Genomic DNA, 16,220 nt, shown 5'->3' with positions numbered 1-16,220 from the left:
TTATAGCATTGGAAGCGATCATAATCGTATTCGGATCGACTTCTCCCGAACACAACACCTCAAACCGAAGCGCCGCATGACATCCGAGGGTCAAATGCACCTTCCGGCTAAAGCTATTGAACCGGTGGCTGCAGAATTTGAGGACAGTTAACGTCGACGAGAGGCGGAAACGTACGAAGAATACGTCGACATATTGCGCAGCATCATGCGACGGCACATGTCCCGAAACAAGAACCCCGCGCGCCACACGCGCAAACTGTGGTGGGACAAGGAAGTCGCTCAGGCGTGGCAGGCGCGCCGAGAGGCAAACCGTGCCCACCGCCGTGCGGTCAAGGCAAAAGACCCCGAGGTTTGTAGCGACAAATGGCAGCACTACGTGAAGCTGAAACACGAAATGCAGGCCCTGGTTCAAATGAAGCTAATGCCAATAGACAGATGCTACAGGACCTGCGATAGGAGGGAAAGTCCAACGGCTGCGAAATTCTGGAAATATGTCCGGTCGCTTGATAGAAAAGAACAGCCGGAGCTCCAAATCATGGACAGCGAAACAGGACAGCAGGTTGTAGACCTTAAAGGGTATGTAACAACATATTTAGAGGCCCTGTATAGTCCTGCAGACGCAAAGGACAGTCCTACAAGCAAGACTCGAAGTGTGCCGACCGCTCCGCACCTCTCGGAGACAAACTGGGCTTTCTCACACAGGAGTGTCGAACGTGCACTCTCCCGCCTTCGGACGCACACAGCCACAGGGCCACAGGGCTAGCCTAATTAAGTGCCTAGGCTCAGACTGCAAAGAACAGTTGGCTGGTTTCTTCACCAACATGATGGATGGCGAGGAGATACAGAATGGCGACTCGGCAGAGTAGTGCTGATCCCCAAGAAAGGAGGCAATACAAGTCATCTAAGCGACTACAGACCACTGACAGTCACCTGCACGCTATACAGAGCCTTCACGCAAGTGATAAAAGACTGGGTCTACGGGTGGGCGGAGTCTAAAGGTCTCCTCACAGAACTACAGAATGGCTTCCGAAAGGGCAGGCGGTTGGAAGACAACCTCTTCGTGATTACGCAGTGTGCCGAGATTGCCAGAAAAGAAAACCGTGGACTGCTTTGCTGCTTCCTGGATGTGGAGAAAGCATATGACGATGTTCCGCATGCCAGTCTGGGTCTCCCGGAAACACTACTGAGTTGTACAGCGGCAACACAGTTACGACGTCCTTGACTGGGGTCACAACAGAATCTGTGGAGGTTTCGAGGGGTCTCCGTCAGGGCTGCCCACTATCGCCGATACTATACCTATTGTATGTGTCCGGACTTGAGCGAGCGATAGAGAGGTCTTCCCTTGGCTTCAGCCTGAAATACAGCACCACCGGTATAGACGAAAACCGCAAGATACCGGGACTAGCGTTTGCAGATGACATCGTTTTAATGACAGAAAATCATCGAGACATGTAGGCACTACTCAACATCTGCGCAGCGGAAGTCGAAAAGCTGGGGCTTCGCTATAACGCCAAGAAGACGACAGTAGTACAGCTGGTGGGTGTGACACTGGGCAACGAAACCCTGACACTGTCCGGAAAGGCGCTGGGGGTTGCCTCATCGTACAAGTATCTGGAGTGACGCTGCGTGTAGGAGGCGACATTTATAGTGAACACGAGGAAATAGTCAGACGGATGGCCCTGCGGGCATAGTGTGTTCTCCGGCGCAGAAGCATGTGGGGATTCAACAGATATCACATGGTTCGCGACATGTGGAAGCTTGTGCATGTGCCGGCACTGACTTTCTGCAACGCCGTTGTCTGCTTGTCTCATGCGACCAGGGAATGGCTGGAACGACGGCAGCGAGAGGTCGGCCGCACTGCTTTGGGATCGCATGGGGCAGTAGCTATCGAGGCTGTTCATGGATACCTCGGGTGGTCCACCTTCGAGGCACGGGAGGCGGCAAGCAAGCTGACCTACCGTGGCCGCTTGCCTTTTCTGCGGAAAGAGCGACTCGCCCGACAGGTCTTTCACTACCTCTCAGCAACGTGTATGCGCACCAACTGGACAAACCGCATATACCGCCTTGAGAAGAAATATGGCTTCTTCACGGCACCTATACAGGCGGACACATGGCAGCAATATGTGAAGGATGTGCGCGACCGTGTCCAGGAAAAGGAGGAGGAGCTGTGGCTGCAGGGGATGGGGGGCAAGAGCTCTATGACCTTGTATGGACAACACAAGCGGACTATTGGCGCGGTGTTCTTGGAAGCAGCCTGCTCTTCGAGGCGCGAGCTGGGGCCCTGCCCACCTTGGAACGCCAGCGGACTATAGATAGTGAGCAGCGGGATGTGTTGTGTAGGGTCTGTGAGTGTGCTGACGAAACTATGGAACACATTGTGGTGCAGTGCAAGGAAATCGAACCCCAATGTAGAGGAGACACTCCGTTGCATTTCGCACTGGGATTCGAGGGCGATGGTGGGGAGGTGAATAGAGGAGCGGTGGAGCGCACTAAGCGGCGCTTGGAAAGATGGAGAATCTTATCTCTTCGGAGGGTTGCGAAGTGAACGGACCCCCCCCCCCCCACCCTTCTTTTTTTTTCTTTTTTTTTCATAGAGTGGGGAGTATGTCGTCCCTCACATCCTCCTTAATCGAATTTTTTTCTCCTTTTTTTCTTTTTCCCTTAGCTGGGGTTTTTATACTCCTGTATTTTTTGATTGCCAAGCCGCTATACACGCGGCGATCCGTTATAAAGGGAACGGCACCACATCATCATCATCATCATCATCATCGATCGACAGCCGATTCGTTTAAAAAGGTCGCCCAGGGGATTACCCCGGTGAGTAAAAGTACGCAAAGGAGTGCAACCGACGAAGATGTAGTACTAGAGAATTTCAATTGGAAGAAGGCCGAAGGAAAAATTCCTAAGCGCACTACTCCGGGCTTAGATGGGGCTCCCGCCAGCCTCATTAACGAACTCGAACATAAAACTAAAGAAGCACTGCTGAAAGCCGTAGAAAAGTGCTTACAGGAGAGGGAAATACCAGACAGTTGGCGAAAAAGTAGAATGAACTTAATCTATAAAGGCAGGGGAGAAAAGGATAACATTCGCTCGTATAGACCGCTAACCATTACATCGGTGCCATACAGGTTGGCGATGCAGGCAGTAAAATTAAAAATAGAAGCGTGGGTAGAACAAAATGATATTTTGGGAGAACTTCAGAATGGATTTCGAATCGACAGGCGGTTAGACGATAATCTGTTTGTTTTTACCCAGTGTATAGAAATATCGAAAATAGAAAACAGGCCCTTATACGTAGCTTATCTAGATATCACCGGGGCGTATGAGAACGTTAATCAGGAAATTTTGTGGGATATATTGAAAGAAGTGGGCATAGGGGACGACTGTATACAGCTTTTACCAAGAAAATACAGTTTGTATAGAGTGGGAAGGAATAGTAGAAAGGACACCGTTGAAATTAGCAAGGAGCTGAGACAGGGATGTCCTTTGTCCCCGCTGTTATTCATGCTGTACATGGTGAGGATGGAAAAAGCGCTAGAAGGTATCAACATTGGATTTAATTTGTCACACAAACAGGTCGGCACGATGGTTGAGCAGAAGCTTCCAGGTCTATTTTATGCTGATGATATTGTCTTATTTGCGGCAGTCAAGATGATATACAGCGACTAGCAGATATAGGCGGAAGGGAATGTGAGGCTCTAGGACTAGGATTTAGTGCAACAAAATGTGGATTGATGGTATTCAATGATCTCGAAGACCATGCGGTCATAATACAGGGCCAAAAAATACCGAGGGTAAGCGAGTACAAGTACCTCGGAGTATGAGTAAATTAGGGGGACAGATATATGGAGGTACAAGAGAAAGCATCGGTAGCAAAGGGAAAGAGGAATGCTGCAATTATGAAGCACTTTATGGGGATACAATAGGTACGAGGTGCTTCGAGGCCTGTGGAAGGGTGTGATGGTCCCGGGGCTTACATTTGGGAACACAGTGGTGTGCATGAAGTCAGAGGTACAATCAGGAATGCATGTAAATCAAAGGACGGTGGGCCGCCTCGCGTTGGGCGCTCACGGGAAGACGACAAATGAGGCTGTAAAGGGTGATATGGGATGGACAGGCTTTGAAGTGAGGGAAGCTCAGAGCAAAATGAGATTCGAAGAGAGGCTGAGGAAAATGAAGAAGAGTAGATGGGCAGAGAAGGTTTTCAGGTATTTGTATAGAAAAAGCGTTGACACGCAGTGGAGAAAAAGAACTAGGAGGCTCACCAGTAAATACACGGCTAGCAGTGTGGGCGATATGGCAACAAGGAGCATTAAACGGAAGGTCAGAGAGGCGGAGAGGACTTATTGGATGGCAGCGATGGAAAAGAAGCCGGCTCTGTGTAACTACCGAAAGGGAAAAAACGAAATAAGGAGGGATGGTTTTATGATAATTCAAGGGGAAGCGCTTTGCTGTTTGAAGCAAGGTCGGGCTGCCTTAGAACGCGTAGTTATAAAGCGAGATTCAGTAACGAAGAAGAACAATGTACATGCTGCGGGGGAACTAAGGAAACGATGGAACATGTACTGATTGAATGTGGCGATATTCACCCAGGTATACGTGTGGGCACGAGTCTACATGAAGCCTTGGGTTTTAGGGACAACAATGGAAAGCTGAACGCGTCCGCGATAGAAAAAAAAAGCCAGCAGATCCCACGCATTGTGGGAATCGATGTAATGCGAAGCAGCCAGCAAAGAGCTGCATACATCGTCTTGTATGTCATTGAGGAAAATGCGTGTCATGGTTTTCATGTTTTAACTCCTATTATTTATGTTCGTCACACAGTCACGTCGCGCAATACCAATTTCGTGGTAGATCAAGCTAGCGAAACGGCCGCCAGCGCTCCATGAGCGTGGCACGGAAGTCATGCTGTACATGACATGCGTGTCATGACTTTCATGTTAACTCGTGTTTTTATGTTCGTCACACAGTCACGTCGCGCAGTACCAATTTCGGGGTAGATCAAGCTAGCGAAACTGCCGCCAGCGCTCCATGAGCGTGGTACGTAAGTCATGCTGTACATGACATGCGTGTCATGATTTTCATGTTAACTCGTGTAATTTATGTTCATTACACAGTCACGTCACAAGATACGAATTTTGGTGTATATAAAGCTAGCGAAACGGCCGCCAGCGCACCATGAGCGTGGCACGTAAGTCATGCTGTACATGACATGCGTGTCATGATTTTCATGTTATGACTTGTCATTTATGTTCGTCATACAGTCATGTTACGCCATTCCAATTTTGGTGCACATTCGATGAATCAAGCGACCAGGAGAGCACAAAGTCGTAGGCGGCTAGATAGATAGATAGATAGATAGATAGATAGATAGATAGATAGATAGATAGATAGATAGATAGATAGATAGATAGATAGATAGATAGATAGATAGATAGATAGATAGATAGATAGATACGCTCAAAGTCGCAGAAGTTCGCTAAGAAATGCTTCGCATTTAATAAGTAAGAGACGGTTAGAGTACTGGTGGCAGAAAAGTAGAGATAAAGTACAAAAATAAATAATGCGGAAAAATAAGGTCATTCTGCCTTAAGAGGCAGAGAGATGGACGGTGAATTAATATTTTTTTGGTATAATAGCATAGATTTAATCAGTGTAGATAAGGTATTAAGCCAACTTGAAACAAGGAAGTTTCTTTTCTTTTCTTTTTTTTTTCTTCGAGCCTGGCGGCAGACATGTCACCGCCCCGTTATAAAGGGGACGCTCATAGCATCCATCCATCCATCCCATCGGAAAGACGAGTGCGATGATCTATCGAACAAACAGCTCCATTTACTATAGGCTCCGTAACTCTTTGCTCCGTGTTCGCAACGCACACTGCTAGGACGCGACCATGCGTCCACCCGATCTAAAGGGTACGGAGACAACTCATCATCATCATCATCATAATCATCATCATCATCTTCTTCTTTTTCAAAGAACGAAATGCGGCACGAAGATTAGGCAAACCCATGTGCTACCCTCATTAACATGGTGGCTGAACCATCGCAGCGCCAGAGTTCCCGCTATAGTAAATATTGTAGGAAACTCCATGTTAGCCATGCCTCCGAGATTGCGCGCCGGCGGGTTTTTCTCCGACCGTCCCAATCGCCGCGCTCTCCAGCAAAAAAATGTACGACGCCTCGCGCACCCGGCTACCGCGAGAGGGTGCGTTCGGTGAGGATTCCGGCGGCAAAGGAGACCGCGGCAGAAAGCAGAGCGCACGGCATACCAGCGTGCACGTTGGCACTTTTTCGCGTGCAAGGAAGATCAGTGGCCGGATCTTCTGAATGCACTGAAGGCAAGTATTTTTTTTCTGTTACTGCATTCACTTTGGCCTGATTTACGGAGGAAATCATTGCAACTGCTCGATTTTCCTGGTATAGATCACTGTAAGGCAAGCCCGTAGCCAGGGGGGGGGGGGGCTAGCCCCCTCCCCGAAATTTTGGTGAAGTAGGTGTTTTTACCGAAAATAAATAATGAAAATAGGTGTATTTCTCAAATAGTCAATGTTTTCAACAAGTGCCCCCCCCCCCCCACCCCACCCGAAAAATATTCCTGGCTACGGGCCTGCTGTAAGGATGCATCAATTCGTATCTGGTAGTATTAAGGCGAAAGCCTTTAATGTCTCATATACTCGCGGTGACTGTCCGTCGATGCCTTCGCACGGTGCCAGCTGTGGCCTCTCCCCCTCACACTCTCAGCAATCACGTGGTGGTACAGCAGCCAATAGCAACAGTTGCACGTTGCTCCTTCCAACGCGCGTTGCGCAACTGTTGCGCAACGTGGCGGCGGCGTCCAGCGGCGGCGTCCGTCGGTGGCGTAAGAATGTGGATACCCCCCGATACCATGATACCATGGCATGGTCAGTCGAATGGCCACAGGGAAATTTGAGCGCACCTGTACACGTGTTTTCATTTCGCTATATCTAAACAAAGAATGTTGTACCGAAGGGGAAATGCACATACGAAGGAAGCACGTCGATACCTGCTTTTTGCGATTCTGCTTCGAAACGGGCTGCTTTCGTAGCCGGCCTTAAGTTTAGCTTACAAAATGATGAACATATATTTTGTAGGCTCAGGGCCAGTAGTTAACCGGAGCCCTCAGAGAGAACACGGAGGCGACAAGAAAACAGCTTTACTCTACGAAGGCCCGGCTGCGACTGATCTGTCTTCAGCGACAGGGCGAGCGCGAGCCCCGAGCGTCATCGCGCCCAGCCCAATAATCGTTCACTTTTTTGGTCTCTTTCGCCAGCAACCCCATACAATGCAGACCGCAAACTTCGTAGTGCGTTTCCAGCACATGCGGACCTCTTGCAGAGGCATCGCACTTCTAGGTGCTCTAGTATAGGAGGCGCATGTCTACAGGGAAAAAAAAACGCATTTGAGAAAAAATAGGTCCCAGCATGCACTTTGCCTCTCGTACACGTTGACCTTACATTTCAAATCAGTGGGAGGTTATATAAAAGCGCAAAAACCATTTTTTGCTCGCCTCACGCAAGCCGCGCCAACAGAGCGCCAGCTTTCCGACCCTCAGTGGCGAGCGCCGCGGTACGGAGGAGGAGCGGGCCACGCCCACCTCTGAAATTACACCCTCCGTGTGATTGGGACCATAGAGTTTCCTACAATACTTACTAGAGGGAACTCTGGCGCTAGTGTCTATGGGAGCTGCAATGCATCGCGCTTCAGCCAGCATGGGAATCATGGGTAGTACACGGATTTGTCTAAACTTCGTTCTTTCGGCTCCGTTTGGCTCCGCGTCGCCTGCATCCGCTTTGTCGCAAAACGAAGTTCAGCAAAAATCAGCAGTTTCACTTCACCACTTTAACTTCTTTAGGCTCACCGATTCAAATCTGGTCACGAAGTTCACAACGATCCATTCTTTTATCCCAAAGACAACCAAAACATAGCAATAAACAAAGCCACAAGTGCGTTCGAAGCCCACAAGCACGAAGACTAGGCAAATCCGTGTACTACCCATCATTCCCATGGTGGCTGAACGATCGCAGCGCCAGAGTTCCCTCTAGGTCATTTTAGGAAACTCTATGATTGGGACGGCCAGAGAGAAACCCGCCTGCGCGCAATCTCGGAGGCCATGGTCCAGCGGACGATTACGGCTCAAGCGGAGAGGAAACGCGCCGGCGGTCTTCGCGCGAAAGGCCCATCGGGGGTCCTGAAGGGGCGGGGAGGGAGGGGGGGGGGGTTGCGTTGCTCGGGCAGGATTTGCAAACTTTGACCGACCGGACGCGGTAGAGCGTGCACTACCTTGATAGGGATCAGCAGACGGCTCACACCTTTGTCCGTGCTGGGTTCTGCTGCGTATGCGTTGAAGCGATAAACAACACGAACGTCGCTTCGCTCACTGCAGCGACCGCGTTTCTAATTTACGCCAGCGTTTTGTTGCGTTATCTCAGGTCAGATGGTAACAGAGTTCGCTGCTAGCCTTACTTCATATACCATTCAAATTTGCTACTATCGCATTCATTGCTTCGCCTTTGCGGTGAAACTGTAATTTTATTTCCTTTTAACCCCCTTTCTCCAGCACTTTTTTTTTGCTTGGATTCTTCGTTTTTCTAGTCCCACAGTTTAGTGGTGGGCGATGGCCATGCCAGTTTTTTACGGCGAGCTGCATTCTGGAGGCTGTGACATTATACCATAGTGAGGGCGTTCCAATATGACAAGGCTCTCGATCAAGGCGCTAAGTTGCTCACGTGGAACTTGAAAGAGAGCGAGACGATTGTGAGTCCCATGCCGACGTTCTGGATGCCGGACTCGATGGCGATGGTTTTGCGGACGGCATCTGGTCTCTTGAGAAGCCAACTGATCAGGTAGCCGAGCATCATACCGGCTGCAGGCATGACCACCGTTGCAGCGTACAACACGGGAGGAATGTTGTGGAAGATGTCGGGAAAGATGAACACCTCCATGATTTGGGTCACCACGATCAGCAGACCTCCAAGGGTGCTTGACAGCTGCAGAATAAGAAAGTGGAGTGTCCTTATGTTTTCATGTCTTCTCCCTGTTCCGTGTTTATTGACCATACGAACAGTCAACTTGCTCACTAACACCTCAAAAGAAAACAAAAAACACATATACCACGGAAGATGTATCGTGCGGCTGGAATTGAAGAAAAAAAGGTTAAATGGGAAAGAAATGCGCCATCGTGCAAGCTACAAGCGAAAATAAAAGTTTTATGGAAGAAGTGAGATTATGAGGCGCTGCGCTGTGCACCGACGTCCGAATAAAGTTGATACTTTAGTGCATTCTGCTTCAGAAATAGTTCGGCCATGCTGTTTTAGTCTGTTCCGGACATTTAAAAGTCTTGAGGAAGAAAGGACAATTATTTGGGGCTGCTTTATGTGGACAGAACAAGGCCCGTAGCCAGGGGGGGGGGGGTAAGGCACCCCTCCCCCCGAAATTTTTATGAAGATTGGTGTTTTACCGAAAATAAATAATAAAAATGGGTGCTTTCTGAAATAGTAAGGGTTTTCAACAAGTGCCTCCTCCCCCCCCCCCCCCCCGAAAAAAATTCCCGGCTACGGGCCTGGACAGAACATATATGAAATAGCACTTAACCACATTAACAAACCAAGTGGACTTCTCGGAAAGAAAGCTCTGCCTATCAGAAACCCATACGAGTCTCCCTACCGCTTCATGCTATACTTTTAGGTGTGTTTCTAGTCATCATTGTGCGAAACTACCTGCACCTTGCGCATTCCCCAGTGACTGATTTGCCTAATAACGACGGACATCGTTACGAACATAGGCGTATCTACCGGGGGGGGGGGGAGGGGGAGGGGGGCAAGGGGGGCACTAACACTCCCGATCAAACGCTCTTCCTGTAACAGGAAATTCATTTTTTTTTTATCGGAAAGGAATAGCATCAACGCTGCTCTATATCCAATTTGCTGTGAGTCGATGAGTGTGCAGAACTGTTGAGTGTTTTAGATGGGCTGCATTGGGGAGCTAAAGAATGTTTCCACTTGAGTTTCCGACTAACTTGCTTCGCCTTGGCAACGTTTTTAGATTAATCTAACGTTGGCCTTGCTTATCATATGGTAGCTTGCTGCGATCGCGGCGGCTTGGAACAAGGCGAGGAATAAGGCAGTAGACTCGAGTACATTGGGAAGCCCAGCTTTCAAGCTTGTCCCGCAACTTGCTATACCGAAACAGGAAAATTGTCAAGGTCAACGGTTTTCTGGACTAATAATTGTCGGGGTTTAACGTCCCAAAACCACGATATGGTTATGAGAGACGCAGTAGTGGAGGGCTCCGTATATTTCGACCACCTGGGGTTTTTAACGTGCACTTAAATGTAAGCACACGCGCCTCAAGCATTTTCGCCTCCATCGAAAGTGCGGCCGCCGCGACCGGGATTCGATCCCGCGACCTGGGTTTTCTGGACTAAGGAGACTGAATTGACAGCCAGGATAGTTGGTCTTGAGTCATCTCGAATTGACTTGTACAGGGGAAAATACAACTCGGACGGCCGAGAAGCACTCACGCGCGGCGCTGCTTATTTTAGATGCGTAGCAGCTCTTTGACTAGCCTGTGTAACGCTGTCCGTCCGCACAAACGCGAGGCAACGCGCTTCCCTCGGCGCAGGTGTTGGAGCGGTGCCAAGTAGGTCACGCCGAAGCTGGGCGTTGACGTCACGCACCCCTCGCACGCTTCCCTCGCAGGTGCGCGCGTACGTCACTCTCTCCCTCACCCGCCGGAGCGCCGCAGCTGCAGGCTCCAACGCCCGCTCGCCTCCCGTGTCTGCGTTTCAAACAAACGTTTACACCAGTAAACGCTACACCGAGTTTCGCTTCAAACGAATCTTCCAGCGCTCACCGCAGCACCCGCGTTAGCGCCGTTCAACCCGTGACGCCACCCGTGCGCAACGCTGCTGCTTCGCATCCCATCAGCGTTCCCTTCGGGGAGATGGTCCAATTTTTTTTTCTCTCCCTCCCTTGTTCTCTCTCAGCAAGGATGAGTTCACAGAGTTGTACACGCGCACAGACAGCTCAACATCGTTATACAACCGAAAATATTCATGACACTCATATGAATCCATCTCGCCAGCTTCCATTAGTAGCCGCTGCCATTGTGATCGACGGGCAGGCTTCTTGAATTACATTCCGAATGAGACACTGTCCGGCTATTCCAAAAAGATTTTTAGGTATTGTGCAGCATAGTAATGCGCTGTTTAGTGTGCATACATCATTTTAAAACACTGAGATATTTCAGAGACATGTGATGTCGCGTAACAAGCACCCGATTTTAAGGCACACCGAAAATTTTTGACGAATGACGAAGAACCAATAAATATGCCGTATTGAAAATAGTGTATTCTCTTATTTTTATGTAGCCGTGTATGAGTCGTCATTACGCGAAGGATCATTTTGGGATTATTTGTTGCATCGCGTTACGACCAGGTGCTGTGTGCATGACCCAGAACACTTCGATCAATCATAAACAGCTAATGGCCAATGCGGAAGGAAAGAATGCGGGGTAGTTTAACGTTGTAATCACCCACAGTTTTGCAAAGAAAATTTGTGCTTACTCCGTTTGCATAGACGTATTTACTTGGAGGGCGCGGAGGGCCTTCCAAGCACAGTAGAAAACAGCGCAATATAACGAAGACAAGAAAGACCAAGCAAAACCAACGCTGTTCAGCGCTGGTCCTGTTTGGTTTTTCTTGTCTTCGTTATATTTTGCTGTTTTCTACTACGAAGTTCGCACGCTCCAAGCAAAGGTGCAAATACAAATACGATGAGTATAGAAAATGTACTACGGCCCTAATACCACAAATTCTTACTTGTAAAGAACTTGTGGTTTACAAGTTAACAATAATAATAATATTGTTATTATTACAGTAATACAATAATAACAGTAACAATAATAACAATGTGTTAGAAACACTATTTCGACTAGGAGGAAACAAGACGAAATATAAGATACGCAAGCCTGAATATCTGCAAGAAAATGTAGTACTAATTACGAAAAGAAAAGGTGCAGTCACTGCTATCTACATTAAAAAACAAAATGATTAGTGAGTAGCTTCTAGACGTTATAGAAATTTCATTGAATGATACAAATCTATACTACTGGGGAGGCCGTTATCAACATCATTGTATTCATGCATAAAGTTGTGTGGGTAATGTATAAAAGGTATTGTTGCTTGCAATACTATTACATGCATGGTTGTCCCAGTGTATGCTCCGTAGAACTGACTATACCTTTTCTATAACGCTATTAAACACTGCTAACCAAATTCTATCTCTGTATACGAAAACTCACAACAAATTGAGTGCGACTGAAGTTCCCTCTCTCTCTCTTTTTACACACACACACACACACACACACACACACACACACACATGGCGGACGGAGTAAGGGCTTGCCCCCCCCCCCCCCCCCCACTCGCAAACAAGTTGATACGCCATTGGTTACGCAATTCACGCACGACACCCTGCTTATACTGTTACTAGCTTTCGAAGTACTTCATGGCGCCATTATTTCCTCATCTGTTTTTGAATTCGGGACAAGGACAATAGAATGGGCTCATGACGTTGCATTTCATTTGGTCGTTCACATACGGTGCACACGTTTTACAGATTTGTTTGCCAAGCTGTATAGGTTCGATTGCCGCTTTATAAGAAATGTCACATCAACGATTCCGTATGATTCGATGGGTTCTGACAACCCGGCGAACAGCCTTATAAGACAGCTCAAAACGAGCGGAAATATTTCCTTCACGAACGCAGCTAAACTTCCTCTCAGTTTAATGACAAAATAGCACAATGCGTTTATTTTACGCAGTTCGGGGAAGTTGACTGAAGTTCGTTTGAGCAAACGGCAAAGCACTCGTAAACGCTGCTTACAGTGCTAACTTTTGTTAACCACTTAGTATTATTACTTAATTTTACAATACATATACTCCATTCCTAAGACATTTGTAGATCAAAATTTCCAGTCCAGGCCACATGGCAACACTGCGTGGAGGATTTCGCGCTTGTCGGGTATACACGCTGTTATCTCCGCTTGCAGAGTCGAAAACGCACAAAATGAAGTGAAATCAGTTGATCGCGCACGATAGTCATGCCAGACAAGGAAGAACGGGCGGGCGGCTGCATGGCAAAGCAGTGCTGGAGACAATTCACAACTGATATTTAGTGTATATGGACCAATCGAGAGTATGTACCGTAATGACGTCACGTGAATCACTGTTTTTTGCGACACGAAGTGCGCCAGAAAGACGAGAAACGCCAGGAGAGAATAACGCGCTCGGTTTTTTTTATTTTCAGAGGCTGGTGAGGGGTCGTTTAAGACTGCGTGCATGCAATGAGAATTAAAGCAGTGCGGAGCAGACTGGCGCGGCCGGCGAGGCCGTGGTACAGTGGCTAGAGTATTCTATTGTAGCCGTGGCGTGTAGACTTAACTGACGTACTATCACATGGCGTTGTCGACTTGGTCATGCGAACACGTGACTTGGTCACGTGAATGTATCACGTGATGTGAAGTTAATTTTAAGGGTGGCTGCCCAAATTCCAAGAGAGTTTTGGTTTAAACGTGAATTAGCATATTTTCGAAATTGGCAAAGTGAGTTTTTAGGGTGCGGGTCAGGCAAGTCTTGACTTTCGAACTTGACGTCATCAGTTGGTTACGCGGGTTTTGTTACCGTCAGACGCCGGAAGCTAGCCGCGGAGCTTTTGCTTCATGTGTCATTTTGTGCTTTCGCATTAATAAACGGAATTGCGAAGGTCGGAAGATAGCAGAAACTTTAACGTACGGAAAGGTGGCCTGTACTAACCTCAACGCATCCACACTGAGTGCAGTTTTTTAGCACTAAACGCCACCTGTTCGTTCTATTTTCATAGTATTAATTGCCTCACCCGCCGCGGTATGGCTCAGGGGAGCTATCCTCGATGTGTCCATCTAATGGACTGCCCATTTCGGCCGCCATTGAGTGGCTGGAGCTCGGCGAACAGCGCCACTTGTCGTCCACTATCTTCTTACGTTGGAATTGGGCTGAGCGGGTTCGGTGCGTCGACGTGTTCAAGAGCGCGATGACGTCACGGCTCACCGCTTTCTCGAGTAACTGAATGCGCTCGGCTGATATGGACATGACCATTAGGTGGACACATCGGCAATAGGCAGTTTTAGAATAGCGTACGCTAAGTTAGCGTTAGCGTTTGCGGCCCGCTATTTCAGTCACTTAACGGGAGCCCGCAAGCGGTTAGCGTATGACGCATGCGCAGTTGCGCGAAAGGCCAACGCAAAGCTTTGCGTACGCTATTCTAAAACTGCCTAATAGCTCACCAGGAGTGCAACGCCATTCCATATATGGCGCGGCGTACAACTGTTGAGCTCCAAGTCGTGCATTTCAGTACTGGCCTCTGTGACCGCACTTAGATGGGGGTTGAAAAAGAAAAACAGTCATATACTTGGATTTAGGTGCCCGTTAAAGAAACCAAGGTGGTGAAAATTAATCCGGTGTTCCCTATATACTCGCGTAAGGCACGTAAAAGCTGGTGAAGGTAAATTAAAAGGCCTTATTTCGCTGCTTCTCTATCCTATATAATGCGAAATATGGCTACGATCATCTTCTTCATGTTACAAAAAAAGATCGATTACAATTACAATTACTTCCTTCAAAGGCGGGCGTAGCTTGCACTAGCGGCGCAAGGCTAAAAGGCACAGCGGAGCTGATCGGTTCCTAGCTGGTCCTGGCCATACGAAGTAATGCCAAGTCATGCCAAGTTCCGGTCGAGTCCAGCACAGTCGTCTCTCGCCGTTTCGGCCGTACTACGTCATGGTCTACTTTAAACGAGTCGAGTCCAGCAGTCTCGCTTGACAGCGCGCCGCGATTCCCGGTAAGAGGCTTCCTCAACGGCAGTGCGAACCTTCTTCAGTCTCCCCATGTCTGCGTCTGGCGCCGCCGCTTATACAAAACGAAGGAGCGCATGCGCAGTTGGCCGACGTCACGTCTGGCGCGACGGAGCGGTTGAGCGCAGTGTCCAGGCAGGCGGGCTGGTGGCGGAGCCGTGCTCACGAAGCAGGCGCACATATGTGCAACCGGTTGCTAGGCAACGCGCGGTGACTTCAGCGCGGCGCGGAGATTTTGTTGTTCACGTTGGAAAGATTACGGCCGGCTTAAACAGCTCCACTGTTAATACCAAATTAATTATTGTCAACAATTACTTCAACAGGAATCTAATTTTAGATTAACTAAAACGTAATCGATTATTTATTTCCACGTTACTTTCTTCCCAACCTTTATTGCCATTTTACAAGTACAGCGAATAGAATGAGTCGGCCTGGCTATTTTACTGCGTCCTTTGCAACCATTCTCATCGTGTTTATCTTCACTGACAATTGCTTTTAAAATTTCAGTTCGTCATCTTCCCTACTTTATGAAAGCTCTCTTGGTGTGCGCACTGCAGGAAAGAGTGGTGTCGTTACGTACGAAAACCTTGTGCAAATGATTGCGCTAACATTTCGGCGACGCTCCTGTCTGGGTCCTCGCTTTGCAGTGGCAGGACTCGGAGAAGGCGCTTCTCCTTGGCCAAGGGAAGGTAAAGTGGCCGTGACTGTCGAGCCCAGCCTGCCCAGGCCTCAGGAAAGGGAGGGGGTGGGGGTGGGGGGGGGGCTCTTCGATCAAAATTTAAGGAAAGGGCTGGCCCTGCTTGCATGCTTGTGGATCAGAAATAGCTGCACAAACATGCGCACAACCAGCCCATGTGGGCAAATGGGACAGCCCTTCAAGCGAAGACAGTGCTCCACCCTCTTTAAGTCCTGATCAAGCCATGGCAATGCCGGTTCATTTAAGAAAAAAAAATAAATTGTATGGTTTTACGAGTCAAACCATGATATGAGTATGAGGCACGCCGCAGAGGGGGACTCCGGATTAATTTTGACCACCTGGGGTCTTGAACGAGCACCGAAATATGAGGGTTTACAGCGCACACAGAAGGGGGCAGAGTGAAGAAAAAGAAAGGACGCAGCGCCGATATAGGCACATAGGTGCTTTCGCATTTCGTCCTCATCGAAATGCGGTTGCCGCGGCAAGAAATCGAACCAGCGTCCACGAGCCTAGCAGCGCTACACCTTAGCCAAGAAGCTCTTACGGCGGGTGGCTCAGTTACGAAACAACCGCGGGGCGCCTATATAGTTGCGCATGTTCGAGCATGTGGA

General features: G+C 48.6%; 1 protein-coding gene across 1 annotated transcript in view; it reads right to left on the bottom strand.

The window, feature by feature from the left end:
* The window catches only part of LOC119401966 (ileal sodium/bile acid cotransporter), a 114,709-nt gene that overhangs the window by 23,875 nt on the left and 74,614 nt on the right, over nt 1-16,220 (bottom strand). Inside the window, exon 4 of the mRNA XM_037668998.2 lies at nt 8,750-9,010. Within this exon, the coding sequence (XP_037524926.1) occupies nt 8,750-9,010 (261 nt within the window). The remainder of the gene's footprint in view (nt 1-8,749; nt 9,011-16,220) is intronic.

Source organism: Rhipicephalus sanguineus, chromosome 1 (assembly GCF_013339695.2).
Source record: "Rhipicephalus sanguineus isolate Rsan-2018 chromosome 1, BIME_Rsan_1.4, whole genome shotgun sequence".
In the NCBI taxonomy this organism is placed as follows: Eukaryota; Metazoa; Arthropoda; class Arachnida; order Ixodida; family Ixodidae; genus Rhipicephalus; species Rhipicephalus sanguineus.
The sequence above is the reverse complement of the archived record's forward strand: the minus strand, read 5'-3'. Positions and strand labels throughout refer to the sequence as shown.